Source organism: Geotrypetes seraphini, chromosome 1 (genome assembly GCF_902459505.1).
Source record: "Geotrypetes seraphini chromosome 1, aGeoSer1.1, whole genome shotgun sequence".
Lineage (NCBI taxonomy): Eukaryota > Metazoa > Chordata > Amphibia > Gymnophiona > Dermophiidae > Geotrypetes > Geotrypetes seraphini.
In genome coordinates, this window is record NC_047084.1 from 10197490 (window position 1) to 10215550 (window position 18061).

Here is an 18061-nt window from a genome sequence, read left to right on the forward strand (position 1 = left end):
GGTCCTGGGGTCGGCCTGGTTTGGGGAGAAGGATAACGTGTGCTCGATTATGAGTGTCCCCAGGTGGAAGGTCGGTCAATAGTCCGGTGTAGTAGGATTGCAATGTCGGCAAAACAGCAGGGGGCAACAATTTGTAAAATTCCGGCCCCATACCGTCCGGGCCCGGTGTTTTTGCGAGTGTAAGTTTACCAATAGCTATTTGTAGTTCCTGCCCCGTGATGGGGGAGTTCAATATCCGCCCCTGTTCCTCCGAAAGAGATGGCAAAGGGAGGTCCCTGAAAAAATCATCTCGGGCCTGGGAGTCAACCGGGGAGGCCATGTAAAGGTCTCGATAGAAACTGACAAAATGAGCCGTGATATCCGTAGGGTTAGTGTGTAGGTGGCCCGTCCTGTCCTTAATACCGGTGATGACGTGCTTGGCCTTGGGTGGTCTGACCAAATTTGCTAACATACATCCTGTTTTGTTACCCTAGGCATGCAGTCTATATTTGTAAAAATATATGCTACGTTGGGCTCGCGCGTCAAGGAGATGATTGATCTTATCTTTCAATAGTTTCAGTGAGGCCCTGATCGATGGGGTAAGTTGGGAGATGTGTACCCGTCGAAGCTCTTGCAGTTCCCGAGTGAGGGCGAGGAGTTCACCTTCCCGTCGCCTCTTCAGAGCAGAAGAATATGCCAAAATGTGACCACGCATGAAAGATTTTGCAGCCTCCCAGAAGACAACAGGCCCCACATCCAAGACAGAATTAGTGTGAAGAAATTCCTCCCATTTTTTGGAAAAATATTCATGAAATACCTTATCGGTATAAAGCTGTGGTGACATACGCCATGTGCGTTCACCGGAGGACTGCAAAAACTGAAGAGAGATAGAGAGCAAAGAGTGGTCAGATAGAGTTGGAGCGAGCATGGAGGCCGAGGCAAATTTAGGGAACCAGAGTTCAGAAACAAGGAAATAATCAAGACGAGAATAAGACAGGTGGGGGTGGGAGTAAAAGGAAAAATCACGCTCTTCGGAGTGTAGAGTTCTCCAAACATCCAACAAGCCCAATTCTCCCATGAGGTAGTTCACACCCCTGTTGAAATGTTCCCTAGGGGCGTCTCTCACTGGCTGGCAATCTAAGGCTGGGTTAGCAGGCACATTGAAGTCTCCCCCCAACACAAGCAAACTAGAAACATGGGGGGCCAAGAGAGTTACAAGGTGAGAGAAAAAAGCGTGCGAATAAGTATTAGGGGCATATATATTGCAAAAAACGATGGACTGGCCCCATAATTCACCCACTAGCAAGACATATCTCCCATCAGGGTCCGAGACCTGTTGTAGAACAGTAAACGGTATGCGTTTATGTATGAGGATAGCCACCCCACGCTGTCTAGAGCTATAAGAAGCAAAGCCAATCTAACCCACCCAATCCCGCTTTAGTTTACGATGTTCCTCGTCTGTGAAGTGTGTTTCCTGGAGAAAAGCTACGTCCGTGCGTTCTCGTCGGAGGTATGCAAGGAGTTTGCCACGTTTGATGGGAGAGTGGATCCCATCCACATTGAGGGATGTCACTGTCAGAGAAGACATAGCATTACATGTATGGTAACAGTTACATAGCAAAGCATATACAGTGGTGCCTCACACAACGAACTTAATTGGTTCCAGGAGCAAGTTTGTTATGCGAAACGTTCGTTATGTGAAACGCGTTTTCCCATAAGAATACATGTAAAAAAAAATAATTCGTTCTGCAGCATAAAATATGCTAAGATGACATAAAAAAAGATAAATTTTTGGTTATTATTTTTATTTAGATACATCTAAAAACATAATTGTTTTTTAAAACAACACACATTTTTTAAATTTAAAGACAGACTAAGTAGAGTCTAATTTTACAGTGAGAGAGGGCAGAGTCTCAGCGGCAAAAACTGGGACTTAACTGTTCATTTTTTTTTTTTTTTCTACCGTGTTTCCCCGATGATAAGGCAGGGCCATCAAATAAGACAGCCCCCCCTTTTTAGAAAAAAATGTAAAATAAGGCACCCCCCCGCAAATAAGCCACCCACCGATACCTGCGCTTACCCGAATCGGGTGGTACGGTGGGTGACTCCGTGTGGTCCCTGGCACCCCCGACACGATCGGGGCAAGAGGGAGCTCAAGCCCTCTTGCCCCCCCGACTCCCCGACACGATCGGGGCAAGAGGGAGCCCAAGCCCTCTTGCCCCCCCGACTCCCCGACACGATCGGGGCAAGAGGGAGCCCAAGCCCTCTTGCCCCCCCCCCGACTCCCCGACACGATCGGGGCAAGAGGGAGCCCAAGCCCTCTTGCCCCCCGACTCCCCGACACGATCGGGGCAAGAGGGAGCCCAAGCCCTCTTGCCCCCCCGACTCCCCGATACGATCGGGGCAAGAGGGAGCCCAAGCCCTCTTGCCCCCCCGACTCCCCGACACGATCGGGGCAAGAGGGAGCCCAAGCCCTCTTGCCCCCCGACTCCCCGACACGATCGGGGCAAGAGGGAGCCCAAGCCCTCTTGCCCCCCCGACTCCCCGATACGATCGGGGCAAGAGGGAGCCCAAGCCCTCTTGCCCCCCCGACTCCCCGACACGATCGGGGCAAGAGGGAGCCCAAGCCCTCTTGCTCCGCCGATTCCCCAACTCCCCGACAATATCGGGCCAGGAGGGAGCCCAAGTCCTCCTGGCCACGGCGACCCCCTAACCCCACCCTGCACTACATTACGGGCAGGAGGGATCCCAGGCCCTCCTGCCCTCGACGCAAACCCCCCCTCCCCCCAACGACCGCCACCCCCAAGAACCTCCGACCGCCCCCCAGCCGACCCGCGACCCCCCTGGCCGACCCCCACGACACCCCCAACCCCCTTCCCCGTACCTTTCTGTAGTTGGCCGGACAGACGGGAGCCAAACCCGCCTGTCCGGCAGGCAGCCAACGACGGAATGAGGCCGGATTGGCCCATCCGTCCCAAAGCTCCGCCTACTGGTGGGGCCTAAGGCGCCTGGGCCAATCAGAATAGGCCCGGGAGCCTTAGGTCCCTCCTGGGGGCAGGGCCTGAGGCACATGGTCGGGTTGGGCCCATGTGCCTCAGGCCCCGCCCCCAGGAGGGACCTAAGGCTCCCGGGCCTATTCTGATTGGCCCAGGCACCTTAGGCCCCACCAGTAGGCGGAGCTTTGGGACGGATGGGCCAATCCGGCCTCATTCCGTCGTTGGCTGCCTGCCGGACAGGCGGGTTTGGCTCCCGTCTGTCCGGCCAACTACAGAAAGGTACGGGGAAGGGGGTTGGGGGTGTCGTGGGGGTCGGCCAGGGGGGTCGCGGGTCGGCTGGGGGGCGGTCGGAGGTTCTTGGGGGTGGCGGTCGTTGGGGGGAGGGGGGGTTTGCGTCGAGGGCAGGAGGGCCTGGGATCCCTCCTGCCCGTAATGTAGTGCAGGGTGGGGTTAGGGGGTCGCCGTGGCCAGGAGGACTTGGGCTCCCTCCTGGCCCGATCGTGTCGGGGAGTCGGGGGGGCAAGAGGGCTTGGGCTCCCTCTTGCCCCGATCGTGTCGGGGAGTCGGGGGGGCAAGAGGGCTTGAGCTCCCTCTTGCCCCGATCGTGTCGGGGAGTCGGGGGGGCAAGAGGGCTTGAGCTCCCTCTTGCCCCGATCGTGTCGGGGAGTCGGGGGGGCAAGAGGGCTTGGGCTCCCTCTTGCCCCGATCGTGTCGGGGAGTCGGGGGGGCAAGAGGGCTTGGGCTCCCTCTTGCCCCGATCGTGTCGGGGAGTCGGGGGGGGCAAGAGGGAGCCAGGCGGAGAGAGGGCAGTTAAGCGCAGTGCCTGCGCGGAAGGATGCAGCTCGGGCGACTTCGTTGTGTGAAACGAAGTTCGTTGTACGAATCAAGACATAAAGTTCGTTGTGCGCAGCGTTCGCTGTGCGAGGCGTCCGTTATGCGAGGCACCACTGTACTTACAGAAACACGGAGCGGGGGACGTCCCAGCCGAATCCCCCCTCCACACATGAGTGACAGCAGTACAAAAATGCACAAGAGAATAATCTACGTGAGCCAGACAGCCATAAGCACAGAACCCAAACAAAACCCATACATACACATTCATACAAAAACCCCATGCACTCCCCTCCCCACATTCATTCCAGTCCCCCCTCCCCCCAGAACCATTCAAGCGTCCCAGAACAACAAACAGTAAGTGAGGATGAAATACAAATAACAGCTCCAGGCCATGCCCCACACATAGGTTAAAGGCATAACCGACAATACCATAGAACAACATAACATAAAAGCAGCTTTATGTCAGCATCTAATTAAAGAAAAGGCAACTAATGATAAAAGAAAAGGCAACTAATGATAAACCGGCATCAAAGCCTCATCCAAGAGAAAAATGCATGAATAAACAAAAGAAACAAATCTCCTGGTGCACTGCTGGCAAATAAGGTATAAAAGTCAAGGTACAGCCACCAGGACAATACTGCCGCTGGCTAAGGAGCGAAAATCAAGGCCATCTGCCGCCAACCGCTAGGCTCACATCGATGGCGTTTCATAGAGGAGCACATGCGGCCATGCCGCAATGCAAAAATCCAAGTCCCCGGCATATGAGGTCAGGTAGGTACCGATTCAGGATGAACAGGAGCTGGTAGATGAAGAACTAATTGCTCCAGCTCTCTTGGTGTCTCCAGATAATGAGCTTTATTGTTATAGAAAACCCGAGCCCGGGCTGGATAAAGAAGGGATACTCGGATGTTACGACGATACAAGGTGTTGCAGTGTGGTGCCATCGCTTTGCGCCGGGAGGAAACTTGGGGGGAAAAATCTTGGAAAATTAAGATTTTGCGTTCATCATAGATAAAATCCGCCCCCTTGCGATAGTGAGCCAGGATCCTTTCCTTAACCGCAAAGTTAAGGAACCGGGCGAGCACAGGGCGCAGCCGCGTCTCATCGTCCTGCCTTTGGCCCACGCGGTGCGCCCGCTTGATTTGAATAGACATGCCCGGATCCGTAGGGTCCAAAATCTTTAGCAGCCAGCTCTCTAGGCACTTGCGAAGATCCACATCTCGGATAGAAGCGGGAAAACCGATGAAACGCAAATTCTTTCTCCTCCCTCGGTTTTCATGGTCATCTACGCGGTCCATCAGGGTTTTGTTAGTGGACTCCAGGGCACGCAGCCGTTCTTCAAAGTTAGCAGCCTGATCCTCCTGGCGTGCCACGCGATCTTCTGCACGCTGCAAACGACCCGCATGAGAATCAAGGCTTTCTTTGATATCCTCCATAAATGTATGTATTTTGGCAAGCTTATCCTCCATCACCAAGGTTAGAGATCGGGTGAGTTCCTGCACTGCGGCCTCTTGTAGTGTAAACATTGGAACCTCGTGGCCTTCCGCCATCTTCGGCTCCTGCTGTTTCACTTTGTCCCGTACACCCCGCTGTGTTTTTGCGGTCATCGCACGTACAAGCGCTTCAAAGAATCGTGCCACCAAGTCAGCCAAGCAAATGGCACAAAGATATAGCGTAAAAAGCAGAAAAAATCTGAATTTACGGAGGGTATTGTGCAGGTTTATATTGGCATGGCCCGGAGCTGTAGAGAGACACGTCCGTTCAAGCGCCCGGCATCACGTGACCCCCCGATATATGTCCTATATTGCCTTTAGCAGTAAGGTAATTTACAGTTCTCCGTATAATACATCCTAGTGATGAAAGTAAAGGGGAGAAAAGGCAATTGTAGCATGGCCACTAACAAACCTATACCAAGGAGGAAAGGAAAAGTAGAGAACAATTCTGCTGCTCAGTGCCCCCACCCCAGCAGAACTACAAGGCTTTTCATATTCAATAAAAAGAAGAGTTTTTTGGCCCCCCCTTTAATTTAATAGGGGATGGTTCCAATTTAAGTCCTGATGGGAGGGAATTCCAGAATAGTGGAGCTAAATAGACAAAAGGCAGATTTTTGGACATTCTTTAATTTAATAGAGGTTGGTTTTAACAAATCCTGAGGGGAGGGAGTCCCAGAACAATGGAGCTAAATAGACAAATGCAGGGCAACAGGTATGAATTCTCATAGAAGACAGAAGAGTAAAGAGATTGGCCTGGGAGGAACACAAACTATAGCCATATAGGATGGAAGAGAGGCAAGGGGTACCAAAATCACACGCCATCCATTGGCTTCTTTTGATATGCCACAACACAGGGAGTGGGGCTGGAGCACTTGAGGGTATACCACACAGGGTATTAAAATTTTTGAACAATAGATCACCTCAAGATTTACCTCCCATCTCTATAAAATATTCCTTATGTCCCCATGAAAATAAGAAAACAATTTAAAAAAATGCTGAAAGGAACACTGAAAACATAAATCTTTAAAGATATAAGTATTAACCATGTAGATTACTAAGCAAATTACACATGAATTGACATTTGAGAAATGAATTTATGCAAGTATTCAGGTATCAAGTTAGGGCCTGATTCTCTAAGGATGCCGATCTCGGCGGCCACCTAAGAAGCAGCTGCCAATTGCATGTCAATCACACATCGACATCCTTTAGACTAGAGAATTACATTTTTTTTTTTCTAGCAGATGACTTAAATGTAGGCCAGCATTTTACAGGCTTACTTTTAAGGCATCTGTCTCGCACCTAAGGAGATGCATAGGGACACTTATGGATGCCCAAGGCCACTTCTGGTGGAAACCAAAGCCACGCCGGTCTTGGACATTTATAAGCATCCCTATTCATCTCCGTAGGCACAAGACAGACACCTACAATATAAGCACCTAAGTACATAAGCACCTACAATTGTTCACCGCATCCACTTAAAAAAAAATGTGTGTCCCGATTAGCTGGTGAGATGGTGGTAAGACAATCGGGATGCCGTTTGTAGAATCAGCCCCTTAATGCAAGCATTTAGTATAAATTTAAACTCGATTTTGCATATGGTGGCTAGGTAGGAATTTGGACATCCAAGTCAGGATTTGCATAATTTCCTGAGTATGAGTTTGCCAAGTGCAGAGACTTTTGTAAAATATAAGAATGCCAAGATATACGTGTGGAACTGCCGGCATATCAGGAAGAAACAATCTTTTCTTTTCTTTTTTTTTTTAACTAAGAAACAAACAGAAGTGTCACTTTGAAGTTTTGAATGTTTAAGTATTGATTTTACAACCCATACATATAAGAGCTAGATTTTACAAAACTTTGGATGTTTAGGAATAGACAATTAAAGATCCAGGTGAAAAATGCATAATTTTACTTTTGAGGAGGTTTTAAATACCAGAGAGCTAAGCAGAGGTCGTCAAATCAATAGACGGCAACCAAAACCTAGAATTTCAGTTTCTGAAAAATGCAGCTGAAATTCACTGTTCAGTTTCAGCCAGAACCAAAACCAAAACTGAAAAGTTTGTCCCGCCCGCTCTCTACAGAAAACCCATTTCCTCCAGGCCAGCCTCCCCTCATCTACACTCTGTTGTACCCTTCCACCTCCTGTAGGCCTTTTTGTTTAAGGGAGCATCCTACTCCTCCAACCCCGTCCATGCTCTGCCCCACCTCCAACATCTCTCTTTTCCTTACTTACCATCCCATAGTCATCATCCTGTACCACAGCGTCCAGCATCCTTCCCTACTTCTGAACACACACACCATTATGGTACCCATCATTTATCTCCTTCCTTCAGTCTCCAGCACTTTATTCCCTCCCTAACCCCTCACCTCCTATAGTCTCCAGCCCTTTTTGTCTCCACTAACTCTACTGGGCGGCCTTCCAAGCATTCACCATCATTCCCATGAAAAAGTCTTTTCTGAGGTTAGTTTTGAATCTATCCTCTTTATACCTTAATCATATGCCAACTCATTCCAGAGTTTCCTTTCAATTGAGTATTTCCTGTTGGCCATGTAAACAATGATATTCAACAGCACTAACAAAAAATCTTGAAGTTACCAGCAACCATAAGCCTATCAGTGTTTTTGGTAGGTTGCCAAAAGGCTATCAGGCTTCAGCTCTGCTTACCTTTAGTAAGGGGTTGAGTTACCAAAGCTTAGGTACAGCTAATATAGATATGTGTTATCTATATTAGCTGTATCTAAAAGAGCTGCAGGCCGAGAGCCAGGGAGGCCACTGTTGCTCCTTGAAATCTTGAACAAGTCATAACCATCCACTGAATCGGGTAAAAAAAACATATATTATAAGCCCTCCAGAATGATGAAAATACCTACTGTACCTGAATTAAACTTGCCTTAAGCTATTACCGAGAAAGGTATGATCTAAATTCAAATCCATAATCCAATAACTGGCATACTGTGAAGTAATAAAGAGAACTACAAATGTCAGCTAGGGCCTGAAGAGCAATTGTATCATACCTTTGTAGCAGTAACTTCCACAAGTCACATAACAAGAACCTACTTAAGAAAACACAGCACCAAACACTGCAATGGAAACTAGAATATCAATAAACCTATTGAAAAACTAAAGAACCCAGAGCCCTGAGAGAACATCTAACCCAGCTCCACAGGGAGAACATCTTTAAACCTACCAGAGACTTTTCCATTCTATGGACTTTCACAACAGCATTCAAATTTCTGACCAACTAACTTTCCCGCCAAAATTCAAATTAGTGGACTGTCCTGTTCCCAATCAGGTCAGTGAACCCACTATTTCCAAAGTCACACTGCAGACTTCAGAGCATACCCTGAAGAAAGACACAGCATGATGGCTGAAATGTCGATTTCTACCTGACAAAGATGCAGCGAGACCCAGAAACCTGCAACAAGCAGAATGCAAGCGAAAATCCCGAGAGAACATAAAGAATCCACTTTAGTACAGATTCATCCTGAACAGTTAATATTAACAGAAAACAAGTCTCTTTCATATACACAGAACACAGACAGACCCTCACACAAAACAGAATAACTAACCACAAATTAAAAACAGAAATGTGTAGACAAATATTAAACCGAAACCTCAAGAAGCCACATTGCAACATCAGAGAAAGAGAAAAAGTGTTGCATGTCATCCTGTACTGTGCAAAATATTAAAATAGCAGATGTAAATTTCAAAAATGGACATATTCCAATCACTACATTAAAAGTTAAATCAAATAAAACAAAAAGTGGAACATATGATAATGCCATTTTAGGGGACTAAATACATTGTCAATTGACTTTCAGAGGCCAAAACCACATTCCTCAATTCAGGATAGTATACTGCAGTTAGGATATCTTGTTCTGACAGGAGGGAGGAAGGTTTGCTCTCCCTAAGTCAAAATGTATAAAAATTAGTCCATAAAAAATTTTTAATATTTATAAATGGTAAGTAGCACAGCTATCACACTACTTTATCCTATTCTAGAAATAAAAATCATGGGGCCCCTTTTATCAAACCACAGTAGAGTTTTTTACCGTTTTACAGTACCAAAGTTATGCACACTGTTATATTCCTGTGAGTGTCAGAGCATTTACCTCGCCGACGCACAGTAAAAAGCTCTACCACGGTTTGATAAAAGGAGCCCATTGTTTTTACCTTTGTTGTCTGGCTATTTACTTTTTCTAATTGTGTTGGTCCTTGTTTCTGGTTTTTGCTTTTCTCAGCTTCTCCTTAATTCTCATGCCAGGACTTACTGTCCATTTGTCATTTTCTCTCCTTTCTTTTCCTTTTAGCTTTATTCAATTTATTTGTCTGCCTCTGTCCAGATGTAATTCTTTATACAGTTTTCAATTTCCTTTCTTTTTTTTTTTTACTGTCAACCTACAGCTTGTCATTTCTATCCCTATTGCTATCCTATTTAACTTCCTCAATCCTCTTTCTCCCCCTACATTAAGAATTTGTCCCTATCATTCCCTCTTCTATCTGATATGTACCGTCTTTCTGTCTCTTTTTTTCTTCCCTTCCATTCAGCATCAGCCCCCTCTCACTCTCTCTCCTCTCCCTATTTCCATTCAGCACCTGCCTTCTGTATGCTATTATAGGGGGCTCATTCAGTAAAACAGATTTTATATTGTGTATGCCAGGAATGTAATATACATGCCTCTATTTACACAAGAAGATGCTTCTAGAATACCCCTCCCCTCCCTCTGAGTTTTCAAAACTACTGAATAAAAAGTAGAAACCTATAAAGTATACAGGGACATCATTTCTTGTGATCTGCAGTCTTGCACTGGTGTGGTTTCCCATTCTGGCTCCCCCGGTGGTATTTAGGAGTATGATGGTGAACATTTCCACATCTTCAGAAATCTGATGTATATAACACAGAAAAAAATTTGGTTAATGATCAGTCTTTTTTTTCTTTACAATTCTACATAGAAACAGAAAATGACGACAGATAAATGCCATTTTGAAAGGTTTGAACATGTTCACAATACAAACTTACACTAAAGAGAATCCTGTAGGGTGTCTGATTAACTTATGTTCCCAACTAAATTTAGAAAGTGATCTAAATAGAATGGGCCAAATATTCAAAGGATTTATGATCCTAACTTTGGGGACCTAATACTATGGGCTCCTTTTACAAAGGTGTGTTAGGGCTTTAACACGCGGAATAGCGCGCGCTAAATTGCCACGCGCGCTAGCTGCTACCGCCTCCTCTTGAGCAGGCAGTAGTTTTTCAGGTAGCACGCACTATAGCACGTACTAATCCGGTGCGTGCGATAAAAACGCTAGCGCACCTTTGTAAAAGCAGCCCTTTGCCATGTTAAGTGCTGATATAAGTTTCATGCAGCAAAAATAGCCTAATGCAAGACAAACTAAAGCAGTGTTCTTCAACCACCGCTCCGTGGACCAGTGCCGGTCCACAGAAATTTCCTGCCGGTCCATAGTGCCAGCACATGCATCAGGCCCAAAACAGTGTTCTTCAATCGCCGGTCCATGGTGCGATCAATGCGGCATTATCTTTGAGCCAGCTCCCTCTTCCTCACTGATTCAGTGCAGAAAGCCACAGGCAGTGGCTCCTACGCGCGTCCTGTGCCTGAACCGGAAGCCTTCTTTCTGACGTTGCAACGTCAGAGGGAAGGCTTCCAGATGAGGCACGGGACATGCAAGGAGCCACTGCCCACAGCTTTGTGCACTGCATCAGTGAGGAAGAGGGAGCCAGCCTGAAGATAACACCGGGGGCAGCATAAAATGGCCAGGCGGGAGCAGGCCAGAAGGTAAGGCATAGCATGGAGGGAGGGAGACAACAAAGGTAGGGGGGAATGATTTTATTTTGAATTTAGTGATTGAATTATGTCAAGTTTGAGAATTTACATCTGCTGTCAGTGTGTTTTGTGTAGTTTAATTTTGTGGTTAACCATTATGTGTTATTAAAAAGATTATATTGTGTATCTTTGAAAAATGAATGGAAAAAATAGTTACAATTAGTATTATTATGGAAGCGGGGTCTGGGGTGGAGATTGGGTAGAGAAGGGCAGTGTCTGGCCCACGACTTAGCCCAGTGTTCTTCAACCGCCGGTCCACGGACCGATGCCGGCCCACAGAATAATTATTTTATTTCTGCCGGTCCATAGGTGTAAAAAGTTTGAAAAACACTGCACTAAAGTATTCCCTATTAGCTGTTGCATGTGCACTCACTAAGTATATAGTAATGATTTTTTGTAATTTTTTTGAGGGGGCATATCAGAGTCAGAAAGTGAGTGTTCCTGTGCTAACCAATTAGTGTATCGACATAACTGCACAATAACTGATTAGCGCACGGTTAACCAGGGATCCTTTACTGCCACTTAAAATAGGTAATGGTAAGTACTCCCACAGTAATTTTTTTTTAATGGCTGTACGTTAATGCTGACACATCACAGTCATTAATGAAACAAATTTTAAAAAGCCCTATTTCCTGGCCATGCTAGAAATCGGGCTTACTGTGTGGGAAAGGCCTGCATAAATGTGTGTTAAACCCATCTCTTAGCATTTCATAGTAAAAGGGACCCTTTTGAGTGTTATGCATCTAAATTGGCCTCCTCAAAAAACTTACTAGGGCTCAGTGCTTAAAAATGTCTTACTCAAAATTTTACTAAATTCCTATATTTAGGATCGTAAAAAGTGGGTACCAAAAGAATGATTTTTCAGCACTAGGGGCCTGATTCTATATAGTGCAACCAAAGTTGTGCTGCAGATCGGTGTGCATTATTAATTTGTGCATGCAACTTAAATTATATAACAAGCTAATCAGCGCTGATAATTGGCAACTAACAAGTAATTGGCACCAACTGGTGCTAATTTACAAGTGCAATAGTACAAATAAGTTCTAGTGTGTGACACTCAAGAAAGGGCATGGCTAGGGGATGAGAATGGGTGTGTTGTGGGTGTTCCTACAAGTTAGGCACACTGTTATAGAATACGCCCAATCTGCATACAGCTTAGGCACAGGTATTTAGACCTGGTTTTCATTGGCCAAAATGGGTGCACTTAAATATCAGTCACAGATACGGGCACTAAGCATAGGTCTATAAACTCACTAGTGGTTAGTGTAGTTAGGCTTTAAAAAAAAAAAAGGTTTGTACAAGTTCTTGGAAGAAAAGTCCATAGTCTGCTATTGAGACAGACAGGGGGGAAGCCACTGCTTGCCCTGGGATCGGTAGAATGGAATGTTGCTACTACCTGGCTTTTTGCCAGGTACTTGTGAAATGGATTGGTCACTGTGGAAATATGATACTGGGCTAGATGGACCATCAGTCTGACCCAGTAAGGCTATTCTAATGATGGGTCTTAACATTCTTTAGTAGGCATACTCCTAGTGTACATACTGCAAGGGGATTAGAAACTGCTGAGCAGGAGTATCATTCTGAAAATCTTTAAAAGAGAGACTGAAGAGTCTGGATACCATCTGTGGTGATAATCTGATTATAATGGTATTCACTAATGTAATTGCATTCTCTTTTCCAGATGCTGTTCTCTTATGGAAAAACTAAGCACCTTTTCATACTATCCATATAAATATGCGGCTTATACTGTTCAAAGTAGCATATCTGAGCTAACACGACATCTGAGTTTTAGAAAAATGAATTGTAGCTTTGTCACGTTAAGCAGAAAATATGCTGAGAAATCTATGTCCCACCTTTATTGGAAAGAGAACAGCACATCGATTTCAGAGATGATACAGTCATGGATAAAATTTGATTTTGAGGTGCTACATGTACAATTACAATTCAAGACTGTAATGCATCAATGTAAAGCCATTATGGAAATATTTTTTGGGGGTGCAAAATATTTTCAATACACTTCTGTTTGCTGCCTTTTCCCTCAGCACAGGAATGGTCACAACATATTTTACCACTGACCCCCCCTTCCCCCCATGCACACATCTACACAAGTCCCCAACCCTCCTCCCAATCCCCAAGAGACAATCCTAATCATCATCAATCAGAGACTTGTCTCTTGGGGATCGAAGGAGAGGAGGTCAGGACCAGTGTTCCCTCTAAGGTGAGCGCATTAGCGATCGCTCACTATTTTCAGTGGCATCGCTCATACGCTTTCCCCTGTCGCTCACTCGAGGGCGGGAGGAGGTGAGAGGAAGCAGCGGCGGTGGTGGCCTGTATTTTAAAGTTAAAAGATGCAGCGGCGGCTCCTCTCAAGATCCCCGACTGCATCGGACTTCCGACGCAGGTGGGGATTCGTGAGAGGAGCCGCTGCTACATCTTCAGTGTCCTACCAAGGGGGGGGGGCGGTCCGCCCCAGCTGTGTACCCGCCCTAAGGCTGCAGTCGGAGAGGAAGTTCGGGCCAGCCAATCGCTGCCTGGCTGGGCGGAACTTCCTCTCCGACGGCAGAATTGATGTCGGGGGAATGCTGGTCGGCCCAGTGGGGCAGCCGCGGCGGTGGCTTTGGGGCCTGTTTCCCCCGATGGTTGCGGCGGTGGCTTTGGGGCCTCTTTCCCCCGATGGTGGCAGCAGTGGCTTTGTGAAGGGTAGGGAGAAAGAAAGGGGGCAGGCAGGGAGACAGAAGGGAAACAGAAAAAAATAAAGGGGGCATCAAGAGAGAAAAAAGAAAGAAAGGGCAGGGAGAGAGGAAGAAAAAGTTAGGGGAGGGAATGAGGTCTGGAAGAGAGGAAGCATACAGGCTGAAAGAAGGGAAGAAAATTGGATGCACAGTCAGAAGATGAAAGTGCAACCAGAGACTCATGAAATCACTAGACAAGGTAGGAAAAATTATTTTATTTTAAATTTAGTGATCAAAATGTGTCTGAATTTATATATGCTGTCTATATTTTGCACTATGGCCCCCTTTTACTAAATTGCAATAGTGTTTTTTAGCGCAGGGAGCCTATGAGCGTCGAGAGCAGCGCTGGGCATTTAGCGCAGTTCCCTGCACTAAAAACTGCTATTGTGGTTTAATAAAAAGGATGGGGGGTATATTTGTCTATTTTTGTATGGTTGTTACTGAGGTAACAATGCATAGAGTCATCTGCCTTGACCTCTTTGAAAAAAACCCAGAATAGGAATGATAATTAACATTTTCTCAGCGTATATTGTGCTTTGTGTTTTTTAATTTTATTGTTGGTAGGTCATTTTAAAGTAGCTCGCAAGCCCAAAAAGTTTGGGCACCTCTGAACTAGAGCGTTGAAACTGTGTATTTCTATTTTATCCCCCCTTTTACAAAACTGTGGAGCGTTTTTTAGCGCCAGCCGTGGTGGTAGCAGCTCTGATGCTCAGAATTCTATGAGCGTCAGGGCTGTTACCATCGTGGCTAAAATCCACACTACAGTTTTGTAAAAGGGTGAGGGGTTAGTTTGTGATGACATATTCCATACTAGGCGAAGGTGTTTTCTGTGTTCTGTTTGTTCAAAAGACATGGTTTTCTGTTAGGATTGACAGTGTAGGATTGATCTGTGCTGGTCTGGCTTGTTTAGTTTTACAATGGGTGTATTGATGTATTGCTCACTGCAATATGTAAGATGCTGCCTTTTCCTAGGTATTCATGTGTGACGTGTGGTTTGTTACTAAAAATCATAGAAACATAGAAAGATGATGGCAGATAAGGGCTATAGCCCATCAAGTCTGCCCACACTATTTACCCACCCTCTTAAGACCACTGACCCCCCTAAAGTATAATTGTAATTATACTGTCACTCTACTGACCCGCTCATCCAAGTCCTAGTGACCCTATCCCTTGGCATGACCTCGTAGGGATCCCACATAGGTATCCCATTTGTTCTTGAAGTCTGGGATGCTGCGTGCCTCGACCACCTGCACTGGAAGCTTGTTCCAATGCTCAATCACTCTCTCCGTGAAGAAGTACTTCCTGGCGTCTCCACGAAACTTCCCTCCCTTGAGTTTGAGCGGATGTCCTCTTGTGGTTGAGGGTCCCTTGAGAAGAAAGATATCATCTTCCACCTCGACCCGTCCCGTGATGTACTTAAATGTCTCAATCATGTCTCCCCTCTCCCTACGCTCTTCGAGAGTGTAGAGCTGCAATTTGCTCAGTCTTTCTTCGTACGGGAGATCCTTTAGCCCCGAGACCATCCTGGTGGCCATCCGCTGAACCGATTCAATTCTGAGCACATCCTTACGGTAATGTGGCCTCCAGAATTGCACACAGTATTCCAGATGAGGTCTCACCATGGCTCTGTACAATGGCATCATGACTTCAGGTTTCCTGTTGACGAAGCTTCTCTTGATACAACCTATCATCTGCCGTGCTTTAGATGAAGCCTTCTCCACTTGAGTGGCTGCTTTCATGTCAGCACTGATAATTACTCCTAAGTCTCGTTCTGCCGTAGTCCTGGTTAAAGTTTCTCCATTCAGGGTGTAGGTTCTGCAAGGATTTCCGTTACCGAGATGCATGACCTTACATTTCTTGGCGTTGAAGCCCAGCTGCCAGATCAAGGACCAACTTTCTAAAGTACGCAGGTCTTGCTCCATAGCATCCTGTAGATTATAGCCGTTTACTATATTGCATAGTTTGGCGTCATCAGCGAATAAGGTTACCTTGCCTTGAAGCCCTTGAGTCAGATCCCCAATGAATATGTTGAAGAGGAGTGGGCCCAGGACTGAACCCTGTGGCACTCCGCTAGTCACCTCCGACATTTTAGAGAGGGTACCGTTAACCACCACCCTCTGAAGTCTGCCACTAAGCCAATCTTAAACCCATGCAGTTAGAGTCTCTCCTAATCCCATCGATTTCATCTTGTTCAGCAGCCTGCGGTGTGGGACGCTGTCAAACGCTTTGCTGAAGTCCAGGTACACAACGTCCAAGTCTCTCCTGAGTCCAGTCTTCTTGTTACCCAGTCAAAGAAGCTGATTAGATTGGACTGGCATGACCTACCCTTGGTGAATCCATGTTGGCTGGGATCCTGGAGATTTCCCTCGTTCAGGATAGTATCTAATTTATATTTAATTAGTGTTTCCATGAGTTTGCACACTATTGAGGTGAGGCTTACCGGTCTATAGTTCGCAGCCTCAGCCTTGCATCCCTTTTTATGTAGAGGAACGACGTTGGCTGTTTTCCAGTCCAACGGAACTTTCCCCGTACTTAGTGAGAGATTGAAGAGCACTGCCAACGGTTCCGCCAGAACATCTCTTAATTCTCTGAGCACTCTTGGGTGTAAATTGTCCGGTCCCATGGCCTTGTTTACCTTTAGCCTTGCCAGTTCGTTGTAGACGTCCCCAGGTGTGAACTCAAAATTCTGAAACGGGTCATCCACGTCTTGTTTTATCATCAACTGTGGTCCGTGTCCCGGTGCTTCGCAGGTGAAGACTGAGCAGAAATATTCATTTAGTAATTCTGCTTTTTCTGAATCTGCCATCGCGTAGTTTCCGTCCGATTGTCTAAGGCGTATTATACCATCTGTGTTTCTTTTCCTATCACTGATATACCTAAAGAAGGATTTGTCCCCTTTTTTAATGTTTTTTGCCAGAGTTTCTTCCACTCGAAGTTTGGCCTCCCTAACTGCCGTTTTGACTGCTGCAGATCTGGTCTTATATTCTACTTTAGTTTCTCTTCTTTGCGTACGTTTGTAGGAAAGAAATGCTTTTTTCTTCTCCCTAATGAGGTGCGAGATCTCTTCAGTAAACCATTGGGGTTTGTTGTTTCTTTGTCTTTTATCTACTGATTTTATGTAGCGATTAGTTGCTTTGTGTATGGATGATTTCAGGTACGACCACAAATCATGTTTTTCTTACAGATGGGGGGGTGGGGTGCCAAAAAATGATGGGCCCTGGGTGTTACACATGCTAGGTATGCCACTGTATGTAAAGATACCAGAAAGCTGGCTTAGCAAAAACTTTAAGTAAATTGTTATTCTTCTAAGTTTTGAGTATTTAACCCTCCCACAATCTCACGGGCACTCGTTTCAAGTTTCAAGTTTATTGAGATTTTGATTTAAACGCAATATCAAATATTTTCAATGCATATAACAAAAATAAATTTGTGGAAATAAATAAAACCATTTGAACAATAAACATACAAACATATCCATAGATGATTAAAATTACATAAGGAGTACAAGGATAAACTACATTTGTTTAAAAATGTGTCCTCTTTGCCTGCTCATAAATTTGTAGAGTATGTAACTTGTCGCTCATGCATATTTTTTTTTGCACACACCTCATCAATCCTTAGAGGGAACATTGGTCAGGACTTATGCCCCCTTGCCCTCAGGTGTGTTGGGTTTGGCACTGCAACGTCTGTGGTCTAAAATTACCATAAAGACATTAAAGTGCCAAACTTTACACATCTATTTTGCAGGGTAGTCGACATAGATATTCTCATTGTCTGGGTGTCTGAAATAGGTCCACCCACAGGATGTCCATCAAGCCCAGGTTCATGGTGTCATGTGGCAGTCAGAAAGGGATATAAGTTGGCAGACTTTATGAATTTCCACTCAATGTGTCTTTATAAAATACAGGCAGTCCCCGAGTTACAGACATCCGACATAAGTACGATTCATACTTAAGAGCGTGGTTGTGTCTGTCTCAATTTGATTTCATTGAGCAGTATTTCCAGTGATATAGACTCCTACACTTCTCTTGCAGAAGATTCTGGAATGATGCAAGGCCGCATTAAGAACAGTGTTTGGTTGTGCATGCTGTACCTTAGAGGGAACACTGGTAGGGACAGTTGGCCCTTTTGTCAGCTGGGAGCAGAGGTAAGCAGCAAGAATGTTAAAATCCTACAATTTCTG

General features: G+C 45.8%; 1 protein-coding gene across 1 annotated transcript in view; it reads right to left on the reverse strand.

Moving 5' to 3' along the window:
• ADGRV1 (adhesion G protein-coupled receptor V1) overlaps positions 1–18061 on the reverse strand; it is a 786618-nt gene that overhangs the window by 678247 nt on the left and 90310 nt on the right. The window contains exon 16 of the mRNA XM_033919809.1: positions 10064–10187. Within this exon, the coding sequence (XP_033775700.1) occupies positions 10064–10187 (124 nt within the window). The remainder of the gene's footprint in view (positions 1–10063; positions 10188–18061) is intronic.